Below are 19,763 nucleotides of genomic sequence, written 5' to 3' on the forward strand. Positions count from 1 at the left end.
AGATTTCAGATTTAGGAATACCCAACCTTTCTACCAATGTTGAGCACTTACTCTCTAAAGTATTGTAAATACAAATGGTCAGAGTTATGTTTGGGCTTCAGAATTTTTTAAGACCTTTCCAGGTCAATCAGCTATTTGACCACGCTTGAGACCACTACTGTAAACTGTGCCATCAGGTTAATAAGCAGATTTTAGGTCCATTCTATTATCCTTCTGTAGAAAATAATAAAATTGATTTGTTGGGAAGAAAAGTCAGATCAACTTTTAAGGCACACACATATTTCACCGAGTGACATATTCCTAGGTTTGAAGGAACTCTCCAGAAAGTGCTGGCTTTTGAAAACCAATCCTTAACCAAGACTGACCTGCTGGCTTCCTCCTCCACATTTGTCAGGTTTTCTTTCCACTGCTTTCTCAAAATGCTAGTCTAATTTCCATCTGTAACCAAGGCGTTTCCTTAATATGATTCTCTGTTTCCCAAAGTGTGAGAGCTCTAAATGCTACTGGAAATGATTTGTGGGAAGGGGCTGCTCAGGTTTAATACGCGCATGAGCTCAACCCTAAGCAACATTGAACAGGTCATGCCTTTTTCAATTCTTTCACTCTTTATGGCAAGATGCAATTCTCCGTTAGCACAACTTTTGCCAGCAGCATTGAGCCTAAGGCAAAGGCTAATGTGGCTTGAGTTATTCTATCCAGCTAGAAATTTATAGCATCGCTTTGTTTTCATTGCACTTATTTTTTTTTATAATTCCTTATGTTTTATGGCAAGAGGTTATGCTTTTTTCACTTAAAACTGTAACACATCCTTTTGAAATTAAGTCAAATAAGAGTGAAGCAGAGCTAGGCATGGTTTAAGCTCCAATTCCAGTGGCTTGGGAGGCTGAGACAAGAGGACTGTGAGTTCCAAACCAGCCTCAGCAACTTTGCAAGACTCTAAGCAACTTAGTGGGAACTTGTCTCAAAATAAAAAATATATATATAAAGGGCTGGGGATGTGGTTCAGTGGCTAAGCATCCCTGGGTTTGATCCCAGGCACCCCCTCCCAAAAAAAGTAAAGTAAACATTTAAAAGTAATCAATAATAATCATATAGGTGTATAGTTGTTGTATCAAAAGAAAATAGAAGGTTGTTAGACACCAACTAAAGATACAGATTGTCTTGTTCAGTCCCTTTCTTGTCTCTACCTCACAGAAGATCTCCATAAAACATGAGAACACTGCAAATGTAAGAAGGGTATACTATTATACAATGCCACCCAGCCATAGGTGCTTGCTCATATTGCACCTGTTGTGTGACATGTGGCAGCCCACCTTGGCCTGAACATGTGGCTCTGAAAGAGCTGACACATAGTCGCTTTAGGATCCTTGGAATTCTGTGTAAAGGACACCACTTGGCGGGGGCAGGTTTAAGCTCCTCCAGGTTGCAGGGCCCCTCTTGCTTTATCTTTTATGTTCAGAGTCATTTGCAAAAAAAAAAAAAAAAAAATGGAAAGAAAAAAATTTTCCTCCCAAGTACTTGTGGATTAATTGGCTATTGAATTGGACCCTTTACTATCTGAAAAAAAAAAAAAAAATCAACCTGCCTAAGAATTACTTTGTGTGTGTATGTGTATGCATGCACATGTGTGATTACTTATTGAATAAAATATTGTACCTTTCTTTTCCATCTTCAACACATAACAAAACATAAAAGTACCCACAAGTTGGTAAAATATATTTTATTTGCTCATACAAAGAAATAGTATGAATTACCAGAATTTCATTTTCCTAGAAACATTTTTCTCTGTGTAAAATTAATTTGTGTTATACATAGGACAAAATACTTGATTTAATTTTTTTGTACATATTGGCTATTCTAACATCCAGGTTATAGAAGACATACTGCTAGAATTTGCACAGTATTTTAGATTATTGGGCTGAATGAGACTGTCATAAATTAATGTTACAAAACTGAAAAAAATCTAACCACACCTTTAAGTTTTATTAACCATTCTTCCTGAAAAACAGAAATGACATGGACTTCTGAATCAGCATTTCAGATACTTAACTAAAGTGATTCTAGTTTATTAGAACCTTCCATTTTCCTTTCTTATGAAAATATCCTGGTAGGATCTGCAACCGTATTTCTCTGTATTTTTCATTCAAAATGAATCCTGAAAAGAATCCCACGAAAAAGACAATTTCTGCTCTTTCATTATCCAATTAAAATTTTATTCCATAATCACTATACCTAAAATATCTTTCCAGGTACCACCTATTAAGTTAACAGACTACTGCACACAAACATCTCAAAAAAAAATTGGAAAGCCAGGAATAATAATTAAAAAAAAAAAAAAAACTCCAATTTTTTGTTAAACTTTTTTGTTTGTTCTTTAACGAGGAAAGAAACAAAACTGAGAGAAATAGAATACTCAGATGAATAAAGAGAGCATTTCCTGTAAATTGAAAGAAACTCAAAACATATGCTGGGACAAATTGCCTAAACATGAAATGGTATTTTTCTTCTAGCAGCTAAAAAGTTAAGCTTGGTGGCCTTGCAGATGGCCAGAACAGGAAGAAACCCAAGGCTTTTCCGTGTTGCCTAACTTCTCTGAGGAGAAGACATGCAGGTCCTATAACTATCACGTGATGTGGTATAACCTTGGGGCAGAAGCTGCATCTGGATCAGCCAGGAACTACAAGCTATCAGAGTCCTATGAAGAGATACATATGACAGTTGATTTATTTGTCTCACATAGAAAAACTTGCCCTACTCCATCAGTGCTAATTATCGACATCTGTTTGGATTCAAGGAATTGACCCAGAATAGAATTTTGACCCACTTCAGTGTTCATGACTAAATGACCTTCCTATCTGAAAACTTCCTGTTTCAGTCTTACTTTAAAGCAGGGCATAAACAACTTAATCAAAAATCATCCTGTTTGGAAAGAGGGCAGGGACCCCAAAGGGAAGGAAAAGTTCATACATATTTTTCTAGGGTTTTGTAGCATATCTTTCTCTGAACTTTTCTGCAGTCTACATCATGAGTCATGTCAGACCATAAGAGTGTTCAGAAGGCCAACAGGGCAAAACTAGGTGAAGGACTTGCATACTGCCTTTAAAGTCAAGTGAGGTTAGGCGGTAACTAAAAAGAGGTGTTCTCCTTTTGATTTCAAATGATCCTTCCAAACAGAAAAATTCACAAACCAATTAGCACCCTGATACAGGTGTTTTTCACACTCAAACAGCAAGAGTGGAGAATTATGCTATGATTATGGTGTCACCCTAAATGCAGGCTACATTTGGGGTAACTTGTGGACAAATACAATCCAGATGATCAAGATGTCACTTAAAGTCCAGTGAATCTCTGATTGGCTTCCAAAGATGAATTATTTTACCTTTTCATACAGCTTTTCTGACTTGGATCAGGCATGTCATCCCATAAAACATACAAAAGAATCCTTTGTAAATATCAAACCATTTTGACAACCAGAGTGTCTTTTTACATATTTCTTGGTGAAAGTATAACAACCATTCATTTGTGGTAGGAGGACTCTGGATTTAGGAAATTGAGGAGAATCTGCATATATCGTTATGTGATATTGCTCTATGGTTACCCACTGGCTAGTCATGAGAAATGATCCCCGACTGCTGTCCCAACACAGAGTTATAGAGAAAGACTTTTACATCCTAGTAACAATGCCCCAACCCTTCTGCCAAGACCTGGCTAAAACAAGGGATGGTTGAACAAGTGTCAGGCCCAAGAATCCACAGGCAACACGGAGCCAGTTTTCCCAACCTGTCTTTATAAGAGACACTCTTGATTCCTGCAGTTGGGTCATTGTCTTCAGACCATGCTGTCATACTGGGATGAGCTAGGAATTCCAAAGAGATATCAAGTTGGAGTGCTAGGGATTTCCTTCCTCTGCCAGGTTGCCTGCCATTTTTGAGTCTCTGTCTTTTCACCCTGTTGAGGCTTTGATCTTATTATCCAACACCGAATGGTCTGTACCTTGCCACACCTTGGTAGATGCTAACAGTGAGGGATGCACTTGACCCTTATGGGTCTTGATACCCAGGCCCTGGGTTTGTGCCAGTGACTTCACAAGCCTATGGGATTCTTTGGTGTGTCACAGCAGAACTATCTGCCTGGAGAAAGGAGCATGGTGCACTCTCATGCAAATTAGAAGAGATCATCTTTATTTTTAAAGCAGCACCCAAGCATCTCACACATGTGACCTGGGAAAGAAGGGCTAGCATTTGCATATACTTCAAAGTGGCTAATGGACCAAAGAATGGGGCAGAAGTGGATGCAGGGCCATCCTTCAACATCAAAAGTTAAAGTAAATGGTCCCTTTCATTCAGACTCTAAAAGGATGTAATGTCCCTGTAGAGGTGGTGATTCCCCCATGTGCTGAGTGGAGGTGGGGAGAAACCCTAGCGCAATGGTTTGGAATTCTTGGAAATAAAACCACATGGATGAGGAAGCTGCTAGGTGAGGTCTGACCTTCAGAATGCAGCACAGGGAGGCAACTCAGTGCTCCTAGGAGGTACACAGGCAGGATGAGATGAGAAGCTGGAACATGAAACCCAAGACACCAGGGGACAGCAATTGAAGGCTGAATACCCGTAACAACAAAAATCTCAAGTTGTGCTTTTCTTCTTTTTAAATACAATGGGGAGAGGAGAAACAAAAAATGGAAGCACCATCAATTGTGAGGACTAGAACAAAATTTCAGAGTTCAACACTTTGGAATGTTAACAGATCATGAAGCTAACTCTCTAAAGAGTGTGGCTAGGCAGCTTAGTGAATTAATTGCTTATGAATTAAAAATAAATTATTATAAAATAGATTTCTGTACATTTTACATACATATAATCTCTCTCAATATATAAGCCACATGGTAAATCACACAGCCCGGGTCCGTTCAATCCCAGCCGAAGTCGTGCCCGGTCATCTGGTAGAACTTCAAGTTGAAGGGCCGGTAGAACTCGCGCAGTCTCTGCACCACCTCGCGGTCGATCTCGGGGTGGGTCCTGCCTTTGGTTTTGCCCAGGCAGTGGGGTTTGCTGCTGCCCTCGGCCTTCTTCAGGCAGGGGAAGCCCTTGGTCTTGTTGAAGTAGAAGTGCTTGTCGGTGATGATGCGCTTGAGGCCCAGGAAGTCCTGCACGCGGCCCAGCTCGCCGGCCGGGTCGCTGATGAGCCGCTCGCCGCTCACGAAGAGCATCTGGCCGATGGGGAAGTGGCGCAGCCAGTGCTCCAGGTGCTTGGCGTAGATGCCGATCTGGATGGCGCTCCACGACGTGTCGATGAGGCCCGTGCTCCTGTTTTTGAACGTCAAGCTCTCGAAGGTGGGGATGTCGGGCCGCTTGGAGAGCGTCTGCGTGTAGTCCGAGATGGCCCTGGTCACCGGGTCGCGCACCACCACGATGAGCTTGGTGTCCTTGGACATGGCCGAGATGCGCGCGGGCGCCTCCCGCGTGACAAAGTAGCTGGGCGTCTTCTCCATGGTGATCTGCCCTTCCAGGGTTCTCGGCATCAGGTCCCTGAGCAAAACAAACAGCAATCTAGGTCAGAAGGTGATGCACTCCTCTTGGGTCCCGCCTCTCAAGATCAACGCTTCCAATCCTGGCAATCTCTCATTAAAGGGAGTGATTATAGAGACATAAAGATGCAAAATGCAAGCAACATTTTAGAGCTAAAGGTCCACCAACGCCCCATCGGAAGTCTGGAAGCCAGATACTATCTGCCTGAAATGGGAAGACATTCTCATGCAAGATATGTGTTTCTCTAAGATCCTCCCTAAGAGTGTTGCTTCTCCCTTATTTTTCAGGGTACCCAGTTTTCAGATTGCCCCAAATAGCTGATGCCAAAGCAAAAAAGCCTTTGGCCTCTGGATGTGCCTTTCCTAAAAAATGGCATCTGGGTCTCAGAAATTTCGTTATCTTTGAGTTCTCCACACACCTTCACCAAGCCCAGGCAAATGTTCCATGGGTATTAGAAGCATAGGTCCCAGGGTCAGACCAGGTTGTACTGGTGCCCTCCGGGAAAAATACCTTTGCTCCAAAAAGCAGCAAAGCAACAACAACAACAACAAAAAAAAAATCAGGTGAAATCAGGAAAGCATAAACTGATACAAATACCTATGGAAATTCCCAAGGTACAATTCTAGAACCTTCCAAAAACACTTTAGGAAAAAAAAAATTGGAAGATATCAATCATAGCAAACTCAAGCAGCAGACAATACTGATACAACTTATAATAGTACACTAGACACAGGCCATGATATTTCAGCCATAAAGCAGTTTTGTGGCATCAAGTCACAATTACATTGATTGCATAAATCACTGGTGTCAGAACCTGGTTATAAGATAGGAAATCAAAAGGCACCTGAAGATAGCTGATCCTATCAAACAATGGTTTGCAATACTTTTTGTTGTTACATAAATGCTGTTACATGACTATGCAATGACTTCTGTGAAACAGTGGATACACTGAGACCCAAACATACAATCTAGGAGTCTGTGGATGCTGCTACTCTATTTTATAGAACATTTTCAAGTAAATCTGGAGGAAGGGGCTCAAGATGAGCAAAGACATGGTGGGGGAATTGGAGAAAAGGAATCAAGAAACCCTGGGGCAGGGAAGAGGATGGACTTGGGGAGAAGTATGACACATATTCTATGTCCTAAGTTTCTGCTGCACCTCGGAAGGTGGGATACGTATACATGCCAGTGTCTATATCAAAGGACATATTTTTACCCAAAGGAGGACAGAGAGGAAGAAAGAAAGAAAGAAAGAAAGAAAAGAAAGAAAAAGAAAGAAAGAAAGAAAGAAAGAAAAGAAAAAGAAAAGAAAGAAAGAAAGAAAAGAAAGAAAAAGAAAGAAAGAAAGAAAGAAAGAAAGAAAGAAAGAAAGAAAGAAAGAAAGAAAGAAAGAAAGGACAACGGGAGAGATGTCCTCCTTTGACAAGAGACATCCAGATATGTGTCTCCAAAAGTTCCATGAAGGCAGGGACTGTATGCATATATCCTCTGTTATTTCTCTAGCATCTAACATGGTGCTTAGAATCATAGCAGGTGTCTACTAAATATATGCTGAAAGAATGAACAGATAAGTGATCTGGCTAATTAGAAAGCACCACCTAAAATATTAACAATTAAGAGTATGTCAGTATAAATGAGCTGAGGTTTGAATCCCTCCTGTTCTACCACTTATTAGCTGTGTGACCAAGAGACAAGTTACTTAACCTCTCTGAGCATCAGGATCCTACTATGCAAATTGGGAATAATTCTGTCTACCTTGTCCAGCTGTTAAGAAAATTAAATGAGGATTGCAGAGCTAAAGTGGTTTATCTGAAAAGTTAAGTAATGTGGGCTTGGAAGTCAGATTGTCTAGGTTCAAATTTTGGCTGTGCCACTTATAAGCTATGTTACCTTGAATGATTAAACTTTCCTGGGCCTCTTTTCCTCATTGGTGAAAATGGAGACAACAATAGCTACCACATGGGAGTTTAATAAGAATTTAAATAATAATCATAATATGCTGACATATGTTACCATATCTGATATCTGCTTGGTAAATATCAGATGCCAATAGTGTTATTATCATTAAATTGCTCAATACACCATTTACAGACATAGTAGAGCCAAAATTAACCATAAATGTGTATGTGCCAATGTGATATAAAAATGAAGTGTATCTAAAAAAAAACAAAAAATAAAAAACACACAATAACTAACTGGGCATTAAATTTTGGTCACAGTCTGGGCAAGGTGGCACACACCTGTAATCCCAGTGACTCAGGAGGCTGAGGCAGGAGGATTGGGAGTTCAAAGCCAGCCTCAGCAACTTAGCGAGGTGCTAAGTAACTCAGGAAGACCCAATCTAAAAATAAAATATATAAAAGGGCTGGGGATGTGGCTCAGTGGTTAAGCACCCTTGGGTTCAATGCCTAGTACCAAATAAACAAAAAAATTTAATCACAGACTAAAAAGCACCTTTTAGCTATGGGACAGAGATTTCTGATTGATTCTCATACCTGGACCCTAGAGTGAAAAAAAACCCACACGATTTCCAAATCATTTTACCAAACATTTACTTCTCAGTAGAACAGTCTAAACTTCAAGCTTCAAGTAATCCTAATCCACTGAGATTGTAGTTTGAGCACATTTATAAAAATGATGATATAAACTGTTTATCACATGAGCCAGAAAAGGCAATTCCCTGGAGAGTGAGTCCCTTCTTCCAGAACACTGCCAACAGCAAGTTCAGAGGAAGAGCACTTTTCCCTTAAGGGAGACTGTCACCTCAGCTCTGCAGTCATCCCTGGTGGACATTAAAGCTGGATTGACCCACTTTGCCCATTAGCCACTTAGATTAATGAAGCAGTATCATCAGGCTAATGTGATCACGGATTAAAGAGTCCCCGTTTCCAACTTATTTTGCATGTGCATAAAAAGCAGGTCAACCCAGATAAAGGTCAAGTTTCTTTCCTGTGCTTAGCCATCTTCAATTGGGGGGTCTATGAAAGGTTAATATTGAGCATTTAAATGTTATCCCCTTTGCTTGAAAGAAATCCAACCCCCAAAGTTCCCCAGGGCCATGTCAAAGGGTGGATTTGTCTGACCTTATGGACTTTGAAGACTGGCCTCTAGGTGTGGCTCTTGGTACCACCATTTACTGAGGCCTGTGATCCTGGCCAGGTCACTTAGCTGGTTCATACTACAGTTTTCTCAACTGGACCATGAGACCAAGGGTGGTGACCCTTTTCTAGGGTTTTTGAAGGGACTGAGAAGTTAACCTTGGTACCCAGCCTGGTAGCTTGACAGTGCTTGGAAAATGTGATCAATCATCTTCTGCTAAAAGCATGCTAACAAGGGTGTAAGGAAGCAAGAACTGCGCAGAGGGGACCTGTCACTCGCTCAGTTCTGCCCCACAGAGGAGCCAACATGGAGGTCTGGTTCCCCAGAGAGGCCAAGTGCAGGAATGTTAGAATCTGTTCTCAGCCTGCCTGAGTCCATGATCATCTCTGAACTCTCTGACTGCATTTCCTTAACATTCCTAAAGAAGGATCTGGTATAACCAAACAAAATGGCTCAACTGGCTATTGTAACAAGAGACCAGTATAGGACTAGTAAAAAGGAAATAGGAGATTAGCCACAAATAAGACTCCCTGAGCTGTGGGCAGATCTACCCTGCTTGATTGCCTACTGCTCCCCAAACTATTCTGTAGTATTACCTCTAGAAGACCCCTCCCTCCACAATGGTCTGGAGTGTTTGTCTACAGGTGTCAGAAAGTACTCAGGCAGCCTCAGGACTTTCTCTCATTGTTACTAAAACAATGGAGCCAGGGCATCTACTGCTGTGACTTCTCAGCCTGTGGCCAGTGGGGGGTCTGGGGGTTGCTCTCCCCTCAGTGTGCCTGGATGCCAACAAGAAGCAGTTGAGAAATAAGATGTACAGCTGGCTTCTCCATCACCAAATGCCTCCTGTGCCCTCTCCACAGGCTTCCAAGGACTCATCTGTAGTAGGTACTGGAACCGGATGGAGCCCAACATCTCCCCAGCACATCCCTAGGGATCCTTCTGCTAAAGAAAAAATTACTTGATGGTACTACTTAAATCACTAGCAAGGAAGACTTTATTCAGGTCCATCATGATAAGAATAAAAAACACAGCAACAGAGTCCAGTAATGGAGTCCTGCAGTGGAGCCTGGTAGTGCAGGGAGAGAAATTGGGCTCAATTTCAAATACAGCATGGGCAAGGAGGAACGTAGAATCAAGGAGCAGGGTTTGGGATCAATAAATGGAAAATTACTAGGAGGAAACATCAAGGGTAAGGGGACTCTTGCTGAAGACAGGCCAGACGAGGGTGACCAAACATCACCTGGGGGACAGTGGAGAATAAAGAACCAATCAAGATAACAAGGATGCTTAGTTAGCTGGGTGGTGCGTAGGGAGGCGTTCTTACTAAAGGGATGTAGCAGGTTCTTTGATAAAACTGGATTTTATGAGGAAATACACAGATGAGCCTAGAAGAAGCTTACGTAGTCTGATGAAAGTTTGGTCAAGCAGAGAATTTTTGTCACACCAAGTGGGGAATACGACACGGCCTGAGAAGCTCCTGGCACAGAATCTTCAAGGCAGTTACAAGCAGTTACCTATTTTCCCCCTGAGCTATTTCTCTCTCCCCACCCCCACCCCATGGAAACCAGCAAATCCCAGAGTAAAGTCATTTCCATTTGCTTCCTGGGCCCACCTCCTTCCCTTCTCCTTCTCTGGTCATACTTTCTTGTACTCATGTTTAGAAACCTCACTAAGTTCAACGGTGGCTCAGAGGAGAAATGATGAGGATGTGGCTAAAGATGAGACGTAATGAAGGATGTGGCGAAGGCCCCCACGCGAGCCCACATGCCCACCCACCACCCCAGCCTTGCGCTCCTCCAGCCTTGTGCTGGCCTCTGGGATGAGCACACCATGAAGGTTAATTGAGTTGCTCATTAAAAACAAAAAAACAGCCAGTTTCTCAAATGGATAATCACAGCTAATAATTACATAGTACTTTGGAGCTTGTGAAGAAACTTTCACATGCATTATCTGATTTAATCCTTTGCCACAAACCTTTGAGGTAGGTACTGTAATCCCCAATTGACTAATGAAAGAAATAAGGCTAAGGCATAGTGGGTGACTCTTTTGGAGCTGGGTCACCAGCCTGCAGGTCAAAGACTTGGTCTTGGAGTCAGTTCTCTAAATGCTTCTCCCTCCACCCATCAGGCCAGCCTCCCTCTCAGCCCTCCTGCTTCTTCCCAGCATGAGCAAGAGCACGTAAGCTACACACCTATTCTTTCTTTAAATAGACACCAGTATCTTTTTTCTCTCATTCATAGATTAGGATCTTAATAGTAGTTATTTCAGTGCTAATCAGATCACTGCTGATCCCAATTGTTCAAATATGAGTCATATTTCAAAACAATAAACCTCTTAGGTTCACATATTCCCACTGTTAAGTATATTTTATGGGGCCTGGAAAATTACCTCTTTCCGTGGGCAAGAAGGGATGCCTCTTGGCAAGGAGAAAAACCTGTCCCATATCACCAGCTCATGAGCAAAGACAGCATCTCCAGTCCAAGACTAAGGAAGACATGTTGCTCAGAAATCATGAGAAGAGTTCCCAAGGGCTGCCTAGGAGACACTACACAGGTGCGTGTGCCCACGACTGAATGTAGGGTGACAGAAAGAAGAAAAGATCCACTTCTTCCATTAAACCTAAAGGGTAAGGTAGACCGATAGAGGCCTAGGAAAGATAAGCACAGTGAACTTCCAGGAAACCCCATGATAGGATCCTCAGCCAGGTGAATTTGGAGGGAGTTTTTCAGGCTTTCCACTTGTTTGATGATACTTATAAGAAAGTCATGTGCACCCTCTAGGACAGAAGGTTTCAACCCAGGTTGCATATTAGAACCACCTAAGGAGCTTTCAACAAGTCCTGGGCCCCGCCCTACACAGACTGAATCAGGCCCCTGGTGGGTGCGGCCCAACACCAGAATCTTTTATATGATTCTAATGTGCAGTTAGGACTGGAAACCATTATTCTCTGGGCCTGCAATCTGCTTTGGGCATTTATTCCACTGATATTTGTATGCGGGTATGTGGAGACACCGTGTGGGTCATAGCGGGCCATGACGGAGGCAATACTGTGAACACAATTAAAACTTGTTTAGTCAAAGGCCCAAAGTTAAGGCTGGAGAAGGACCACACTCTCATCTAACAGTAGACCCCAACGAATGAGAGCATAGGCCCTATGGTCTACCAACTGCAGAGATAAGAACATAATACGCAACCCGATTTAATACAGAGAGAATAAAAGAATGTTTCTTGCCTCTAAAACACACACACATTCACGTGCACAAACACACAAGCCTACCTCGATTAATTATCAAAGCACAATAGAGATACCAGGAAAATAAAATGAGTGGGTGCACAGTGGAGTATATCTATAATCCCAGCAATTTGGAAGCTGAGGCAAGAGGATCATGAATTCAAGGCCAGCCTGAGCAACTTAGCAAGTGTCTCAAAATAAAATAAAAAGGGTTGGGGATGTAGCTCTATGGCAAAGTGTCCCTGGGTTCAAGCCCTAGTCCCACCAAAAAAAAAAAAAAAAAAAAAGAAAGAAAAGAAAAAAAAAAGGAAACTAGAAGCAGGATAAGCCCACCTCATTCAATAAAGAAATACTAACAGTTGCATCTAATCCTTTCATCATCCAAAGGTAGATCATATCATCCTAAGCAGAACGAAGAAAAATAGGTGAAGAATAATACTAGTATTAGATTATCTCATTTATGCTTTTGTCAAAGCTTGTGAATTAAAATTAAATCCTCTTTTTAAAAAATCTCATGAAGGCTGGGGATGTAGCCCAGTGGTACAGTGCTTGCCTGCCTAGTATTGCTCTGAGTTCAATCCCTAGCACCAAAAAGGGGGGAAAAAAATGTCATGAAACTAAGATTTAATGTAGAAAATGACTACTAGGTTATTTTCTTCTTTATAATCTTGAGACAAGGAGGGTAAGGAGAGTGGTCTAATTATATCTGAGGATTAAAATTTTCAGCCTCCAGTCAGAAACAATCTGGTCTGAGTCCTCTCTCTCTCTCTCTCTCAGGACTGGAAAAATCAGCCCAGAAGATAGGTCTGTTTTCCTGGGAATGCACAGAGGTCACCAGGTCTTGGTGGGGCTCCTACTATTAAAAACAAATCTGAAGCCTTAAGGAGGAGGGAATAAGAATGAATCAGAGAAGTTCCAAAGAGTCCTCTAATTCTGATATTTTCAAATGCTGCCCTGATTTTCTTTCTTTGCTTCCTCCTTTCCTTGGGTGACACCCCAACTCCTACAGCCCAGCAATTGAACTTACTGTTTGAACTGGTAAATTATGCAATAATAAAAGGGGAGATTATTGAAATGGGCGTAACCTAACTCACTACAGTCAAACAAATGCCCTGACATTTACGCAAAACAGATGATGTAAGTTAATGAACTTCAGGGAGAAGAGGCTGCAAACCCACATTAAATTGGGGTAGGTCCAGTCTCCCAACCCGAGTGAGAAGAACTGGGAAGGGAAATGGGAATATTCGGACCACTCCTTTTTCCTCTTCCATTGGGAGAAAGATTTCCTTACTTAGATGCAGAAATAACCCAAAGTTTTTTTCCCTTCTTTTTAAAATTTAACATTTTAACTTACATATAGTAAAAATTATTCTTGGTGTCCATTTCTAAGAATTTTGACAAATGCATATAATTAGGTAACTATCACTGCAACACAGGACAGTTCAACGGGACCCTAAAATTCCCTCGTGCTTCCCCTTCCAACAGAAATTAGACAAGTCTGATAACAAAGGACTAAGGCTATTCAAATCCTTGTTTTGATACTATTTTGGGGGAAATATTATTGAAATGAGAAAATGGTCATCAGGGACTTAGAAATTTTGACATAACAGATATATTTACTGTTGATTAAAAAAAAAAAAAAGACTAGTTCATTTGTGAGGGTCTCAGCTTCTTATTGGCATGTTCCCTTGATCATGTTTCTAAATTTCTTAGTCTCAGCTTTTTCATCTGTAAAATTAACCTTGTGAGGAGGTTGAAATGGTTCTACCCATTCAGATAAACCGTTCTGATAAGAATCCCAAGGATCCAGGCCAACAAATCATGATATTCCATCAACTTTTTAGGTTTTCCAAGAAGCCCACACCCAGCCTCTGACAATCCATAAAACCAAAATGTGGCAAAAATAAATTCTTACAAATAGAATTGAGGTTCTGGGAAAGTTATGTTCCACTCTCCTTCCTAAGGAAAAAACTGGTTCTCTTACCAGATGCACTTCCGTCACCAGAGAACATACAGGATGGGAACCGAGGCTTCTTCCCTTGATGAGAAAGCTAGGTGAGGGGCCTACCTTTTTGTAGTCATAAAATCAATCTAGGAAATGAGGGTGCTGCCTTTGAAAAGGTAAAACAAATAATGTCATTTCTGAGTGCCTGAAAACCCACATCAGCAGCCAAATTCAAAAACACTGGAAGTGGGGTAAATAGATGGAACAGATATTTTAGGGCAGTGAACTTCTCCTTAGGATACTATAATGATGGATACCTGTCATCACACGTTTGTCCAAAACCACAGGACGTTCAATAGCAAGAGTGAACCTGAATATAAACTATGCATTTTGGGTCATGATAATGTGCAATGTATGTTCACAGGTTGTAACAAACATCCCACTCTGGTGAAGGATGTTGATAATGGAAAGGTTTTGCCTATGGTGGGGTCAAAGGGATATGGAAAATCCCTATACCTTCTGCTCCATTTTCCCATGAACCTAAAATGGCTTTAAAAAGTAAATTCAATTAAAAAGAAGAAGAAAAGAAAACATTGAGATCTGGCAAAGTTTCTCTCCCTGACCAAATTCTAATCAGGCCCTTGAATTTTTCAACTAAGGTGTCAGAGATCTTTTGCTGAATTTGAGCTGCCCAGGCCCCTCACCTAGCTTTCTTCTCCAAGAGAAGCCTCAGCTCAGCTCCGTTCTGTCTGTTCTCTGGTGACGGAAGTGCATCTGGTAAGAGAAACCAAGGACCCAGGAACTGACACAGCAGAAGATGGGGGATTTATATTAGGCTCAGCATTCTCTGAACCAGTGGCCTCAATCTCCCCATCACAGGGAGGCCGTGAAACTCACTCACTTGGTCAACTTGAAAGAACAGAGAGGGCTGCTGCATATGTTGAGGTCAATTTGGGGGAGGAGGAAGGGAGGGGACATCATCCCGGAAGCAAACTTGGAAGCTGTCAGACAAGTCCTAGAGGTGAAAGCTGCTGACAGGTTTGGGGGAAGGGCATTTGGTACTCTAGGTCGAAGGGCTAAAACAGTGCCCAAAGAAAACCTAGGGAAAAGAGAAAGTAAGATCCTAGGTCATTACAGTCCTAATGACAGGATCTTCTATATCAGTGCACATGGACTGACATTTATTATGATATCTGAAGATCAATCTACCAACATTAAGTATTCACCTCCAAAAACTCCCAGGTACCTTTCCACCTCATGACATTACACATCACAGGAGACCTCAGAAGTAAGAAGATGAAAATTAAGTCAGTTAAGTCTCTCCTCTCCCTTTTCTTCTTCTACAGACAGATAAGACACCCAGTCAGGGATGAGAAAAGGAGATTTTCCTGGAAACTTAATACAGTCCTGGGGACAAAGACAGCAGAGAGGTGTAACCTGAACTGTAAGCTGTAACTCAGGGAGGTTTCTTCTTTAAAGCAGCTTTCTTCCCAGGGGGCTCAGTTTGGTGGGGAGGAAGATGCTATCAATCCATCCTCTCTTTATCTGGGTCCTGCTTCCTTTCCCTGGAAGTCTTAAAGTCCACCAGCTCCAGCTCCAAGCTTCCCCTTCAAAGGGCCACATCTCCATAAATAATTATCTCCATTTGGGAGAGATGTTTGCATATCAAAGCACTCCTTTGGGAAGGTTTTAAATAATTTCAAATGAAACTGTAAATAGTGGTTCTCAATTTTCGGCTCTCTGGCGTCCTGGATCCTTGGGGTTGGCCGGAAGTGATGTCATGACTCCTTCAAAAGTTTATGGGTCAATTTTTGCTATCTTTTTTTTTTTTTTTTTTTTTTTTTTTTTTTTAAGGTAATGGGTTGGAAAGAGAAACACAACAAAGGATGGACTCTCCAGCCCTCCTTCTCTTCCAAATCGGCTCTCCTTTGTCCACCCCCAGCTCCCAACCCCCACCGCAAGGATTTGGCCTCCATTGTCCTCCAATTTCAATACTGCTCAGAAAATGAAAAGCCTTTGTATGCCATGAGGGGGTGGGGCGCAAAAGAGCATCTCAGGGCCCTGGGTCAGCTCGAGACCCCTTTCATTTGGGCAGAATCCGCGGTTATAGGCCCTGCTTCACAAAGGCCCAGAGTTCCTGTTCCGGGAAGGGGTTGGGGTGGGGGGCGGGGGGCGGGTTTCAATTAAAAGCTAATAGCCTTTTGTGTAGGAGCTCTCTCGGGTATTGCTGGTGTTTATTGGGCTTCACTGTGCCGGGAGGGACAAATCATGTGAAATCTGAGGGATCTGCGTCCCATTTCCTGGAAAAAAAAAAAAAAAAAAAAAGAACAAGAAACTTAAAAAAAAAAAAAAAATCATTAGTAAGAAAGAAAAAAAAAAGTTTTCTGGGAAGTAGACTTTTTAGAAAGTAATATCAGGCCTGCCAATTCTGGGGGCCGTGGGGGAACTGAGCACACAGAAAGGAGCGGGAGGAAGACACCGGGATCCAAGGCCCCCTGGCCTGGGTCCCTCCTCCGGCTTTGACAGGCCCTCCGCACACACCTGGCCCATGTTTGCTCCTCTCGCTTTCCCTGGCTGGGTGCAAGCACTGTCCCCTGTGGGTTAGTTCCCTCCCGAAAAGGCCGGTCCCGGTCGGTTTGCGTTCACTTGTATTTTTCTCATGCCCGGGTATACCCTCTCCCCGCGGCTTCCTCCCCAGACAGAGCTGCCTGCCCTGGGGAACGCAGAAGTTGGTAAACAGGCCCGCACCCCAGAGATTTAGAACACGCCACCTCGGTGGACAGTGATGAAAATCGCTACCCGTTCCCACCCCACCTCCACACACACTGGACCAGGGGAGGGGTCTTCCGACGCCCAGCGAAAGCAGACTGGACTTTGGGGGACTGAAACCTCTGGGTTCCTTCCTGTCCTGCCACAGACAGACAAGAGGCTAAGACCTTGGAAAAGGCGCTCCAAGCTTTGGACTCAATTCCTCTGGGTATAAAAATTAATGGATTGAGACTGGGAGCTGTGTAATCCCAATGGTTGGGGAGGCTGAGGCAAGAGGAATGTAAGTTCGAGGCTAGCCTCAGTAATTTAGCGAGGCCCTAACCAATTTAGTGATACCTTCCCTTGGACTGGGGATATACCTTAGTGGAAAAGCACTTCTGGGTTCAATCTCTAGAACTCCCCCACCCCCCCAAAAAAACTAATGGATTGTTTTAAAAGGTTCCAAAATTCTATGAGGTGATGATTACAGTCAGCATCTTCCTACTCTCATTCGACCTCCTCCTAGGCAAGCAGTAGATTTGCACAAGCTGGCCGGGGATAACTAGAACATCCACACATACTGGGTACAAAAGGTACCTCAGGAGCATAAGCACAGATCCCCAAGAGGTGTAATTCAAGTGGAGGTCAAGTGTACCCCCAAATTAGGCACCTATTTGTTAAAGCAGCCTGGTTCGTAGTACGAAACAATGAAAAGGGCTGTGAGTCTTTCAGCAGGTTGTCTAATGTCTCTGTGCTGTTTTTCCTCATCTGTAAAATGGAAACATTTGTCCTGCTACCCACTCCCCTTTATTTAAGATTTAATGCAGTTGTTAGGTTAATGAGCTCAAAAAGCAGCAAACTTTGCCCAAAGGTAGGGTAGGATGGATCTTACTAACATCATCTCTTGATTTCTCCCTTAGCACATGGCCCTAGATGAAGGAAACACTAGTAAAGAAGAAGAAAAACCAAATGGTTTGTAAATTCAAAGGCTCGTATAAAAACAAATATTTTAAAGGATTCTGATTTCCTCAAAGTCTTCCCTTGTGCTATGAAGAATCTCATTTTGTATCCCTGCCTGCCTGCCACCCTTTTTAGTTCCCTCATGGATGTTGGAGACAAGAGAAAACTGAACTTCCCTTCTTAGGCTGACATTACTGAACTTAATAAGATGATTCAAGCCAAAGAAAAATGAGAAATGATGCCACTTTTAAAACACATACAATCTACTTTTGCTTTCAACATGCCAGAGATGTGGTTGACTGAAACAACCACAATTTCACATCTGAGGCTGGTGAAAAGACAATCCAAGGGCTGCAACCAGACCCACAAGGCAAAAGCTTGATACCTTCAGCTACCCTGTGTACCTCCTGGGGTGAGGGTGTGGAATCCCAGTTAGCTCTAGACTTAAAGTCAAGATAATGACTTCATTCACTCTCTGCTTCCCTTCTGCTCAACAAACAGAACCCCATTTTATGGTTATCAACTGAAAACAGTATAAAATAAATTAGGTCAATAAAAAAGTCTTAAGACTGTAAGCTTGAGTTAAACAAAAATGAAGGAAAATGAATGCAAATAAACTTCCCTTAACACAGGCTTTAAATAGCTCAAGAACATTTTAGAAAAGAAGTACTTTCTAACCAGAGAGAACAACTAAGAGGGTGTAAAACTTGGAGACACTGCTGATAAAACACTGCTGTTTCTTATCTTGCACTCTTTGTCAGTACCTTGCTGGTTGATGTATCTGTGCTTGAAGCTGGCCAAGAGCCATCTCAGGAACATAAGTGGCATGGCGATGCCACCCTAACCAGATACCCATCAATGAAATTCTGCCATTTTTAAAATTCTCAGCTTGCAGAGTTTGGAAGCTTCCCAGAGTCAACCTTCAGTGGGAGAGAATGTCCAACACCCTCGGAATTCTCATCTTCTCAGTGTCATGGTTAACCATGTATTCTAAAAGCTCCGTAAATTTGCAATGGATTACTATAGACAGGCCAACTTGTCTGTGTATTTCACATCCAAAGACACAACAGAGGGGAAGTGTTGGAAGCAGAATATTTTCACTAATATTCTGTATGGTTTGAGTAGATCCCATCATTATTTGTGACATTCTATGAAAACTTTCTGATGGGTGTTGTTGCCTAATTGGTGAGTCTTCAAATACAATTTCTAGCAACTTTTCTGTGTCTTAGACAAAGCATCCTCATCCTGGTTCCCCACGCCCACTCCAAGGGAACAAAACTGTAAGCACCAAGGAGATCAAATAACTAAATGGTTACTGAGAGAGCTGCTAAGAATTACAAGTGAGATTAGCCTTTTATCCTGCATTAGCCCCAGTGAAAAACTAACCCAGTAACTATTTTCAAGCCTAAGGACTATGTCTAAGAACAAAATGTTTGATTGAATCTTACTGTCTTCCATGTTTTGCTTAATATTATTTTGTGAATTTCATTTTATTTTTTATTTTTTCGTACTGGGGATTAAATCAGGGGTGTATCCCTGAACTACATCCCCATCCCTTTTTATTTTTAATATTGAGACAGAGTCACTAAGTTGCCCAGTCTCACCTCAAATTTTCCATCTTCCTGCCTCAGCTTCCTGAGTTTCAGGGATTACAGGTATGTGCCACTGGGCCCAGCTTGACTGTGAATTTTGAAGATTTCTATCTTCAAAATAAAAATTCAAGAAAATAGCAAGAATCCAGACATAGGAAACACTTGAAAATATTTGTTGAATGGACAAATGAAGAATGAATGAACAGGAATCAACTAGCTATGCTTAAAGCTAACAACGGGAAGACATGAGTCCTGTGTGCAAAGAGAATTGGGGGCAACCTGGAATCATAAATCACCATGTGGGCCAGGTTTGAAAATGACGATGGTCTCAGTGATGATACATTTATGTATCACCGTACTCATTACATTAAGTGACACAATTACATTAAGAGGCCATCAACATAAAAAGGTCTGGAACTTGAATACTAATAAGCAAAATCAAAGAACACGTGTGCTATAAGAGCAGAGCCTCCTAGCCAAGTGCACGCCTGTAATCCCAGCAACTTGGGAAACTGAAATAGGAGCATCACAAGTTTGAGGCCAGCCTCGGTTATTTAATGAGACCCTGTCTCAAAATAAAAATTAAGAGAACTGGGGATGTAGTTCAGTGGTAAAGCACCCCTGGGTTCAATTCCCAGTACCAAAAAAAAAACAAC

At 42.0% G+C, this 19,763-nt stretch overlaps 1 protein-coding gene across 1 annotated transcript in view; it reads right to left on the minus strand.

The window, feature by feature from the left end:
• Positions 1 to 1,705: 1,705 nt before the first annotated feature.
• Positions 1,706 to 19,763, minus strand: part of LOC124981183 (heparan sulfate glucosamine 3-O-sulfotransferase 3B1) — a 42,105-nt gene continuing 24,047 nt past the window's right edge. Inside the window, exon 2 of the mRNA XM_047547378.1 lies at positions 1,706 to 5,528. Coding sequence (XP_047403334.1) covers positions 4,910 to 5,528 — 619 coding nt within the window. The 3' untranslated portion in view covers positions 1,706 to 4,909. The remainder of the gene's footprint in view (positions 5,529 to 19,763) is intronic.

Source organism: Sciurus carolinensis, chromosome 3 (genome assembly GCF_902686445.1).
Source record: "Sciurus carolinensis chromosome 3, mSciCar1.2, whole genome shotgun sequence".
Classification (NCBI taxonomy): domain Eukaryota; kingdom Metazoa; phylum Chordata; class Mammalia; order Rodentia; family Sciuridae; genus Sciurus; species Sciurus carolinensis.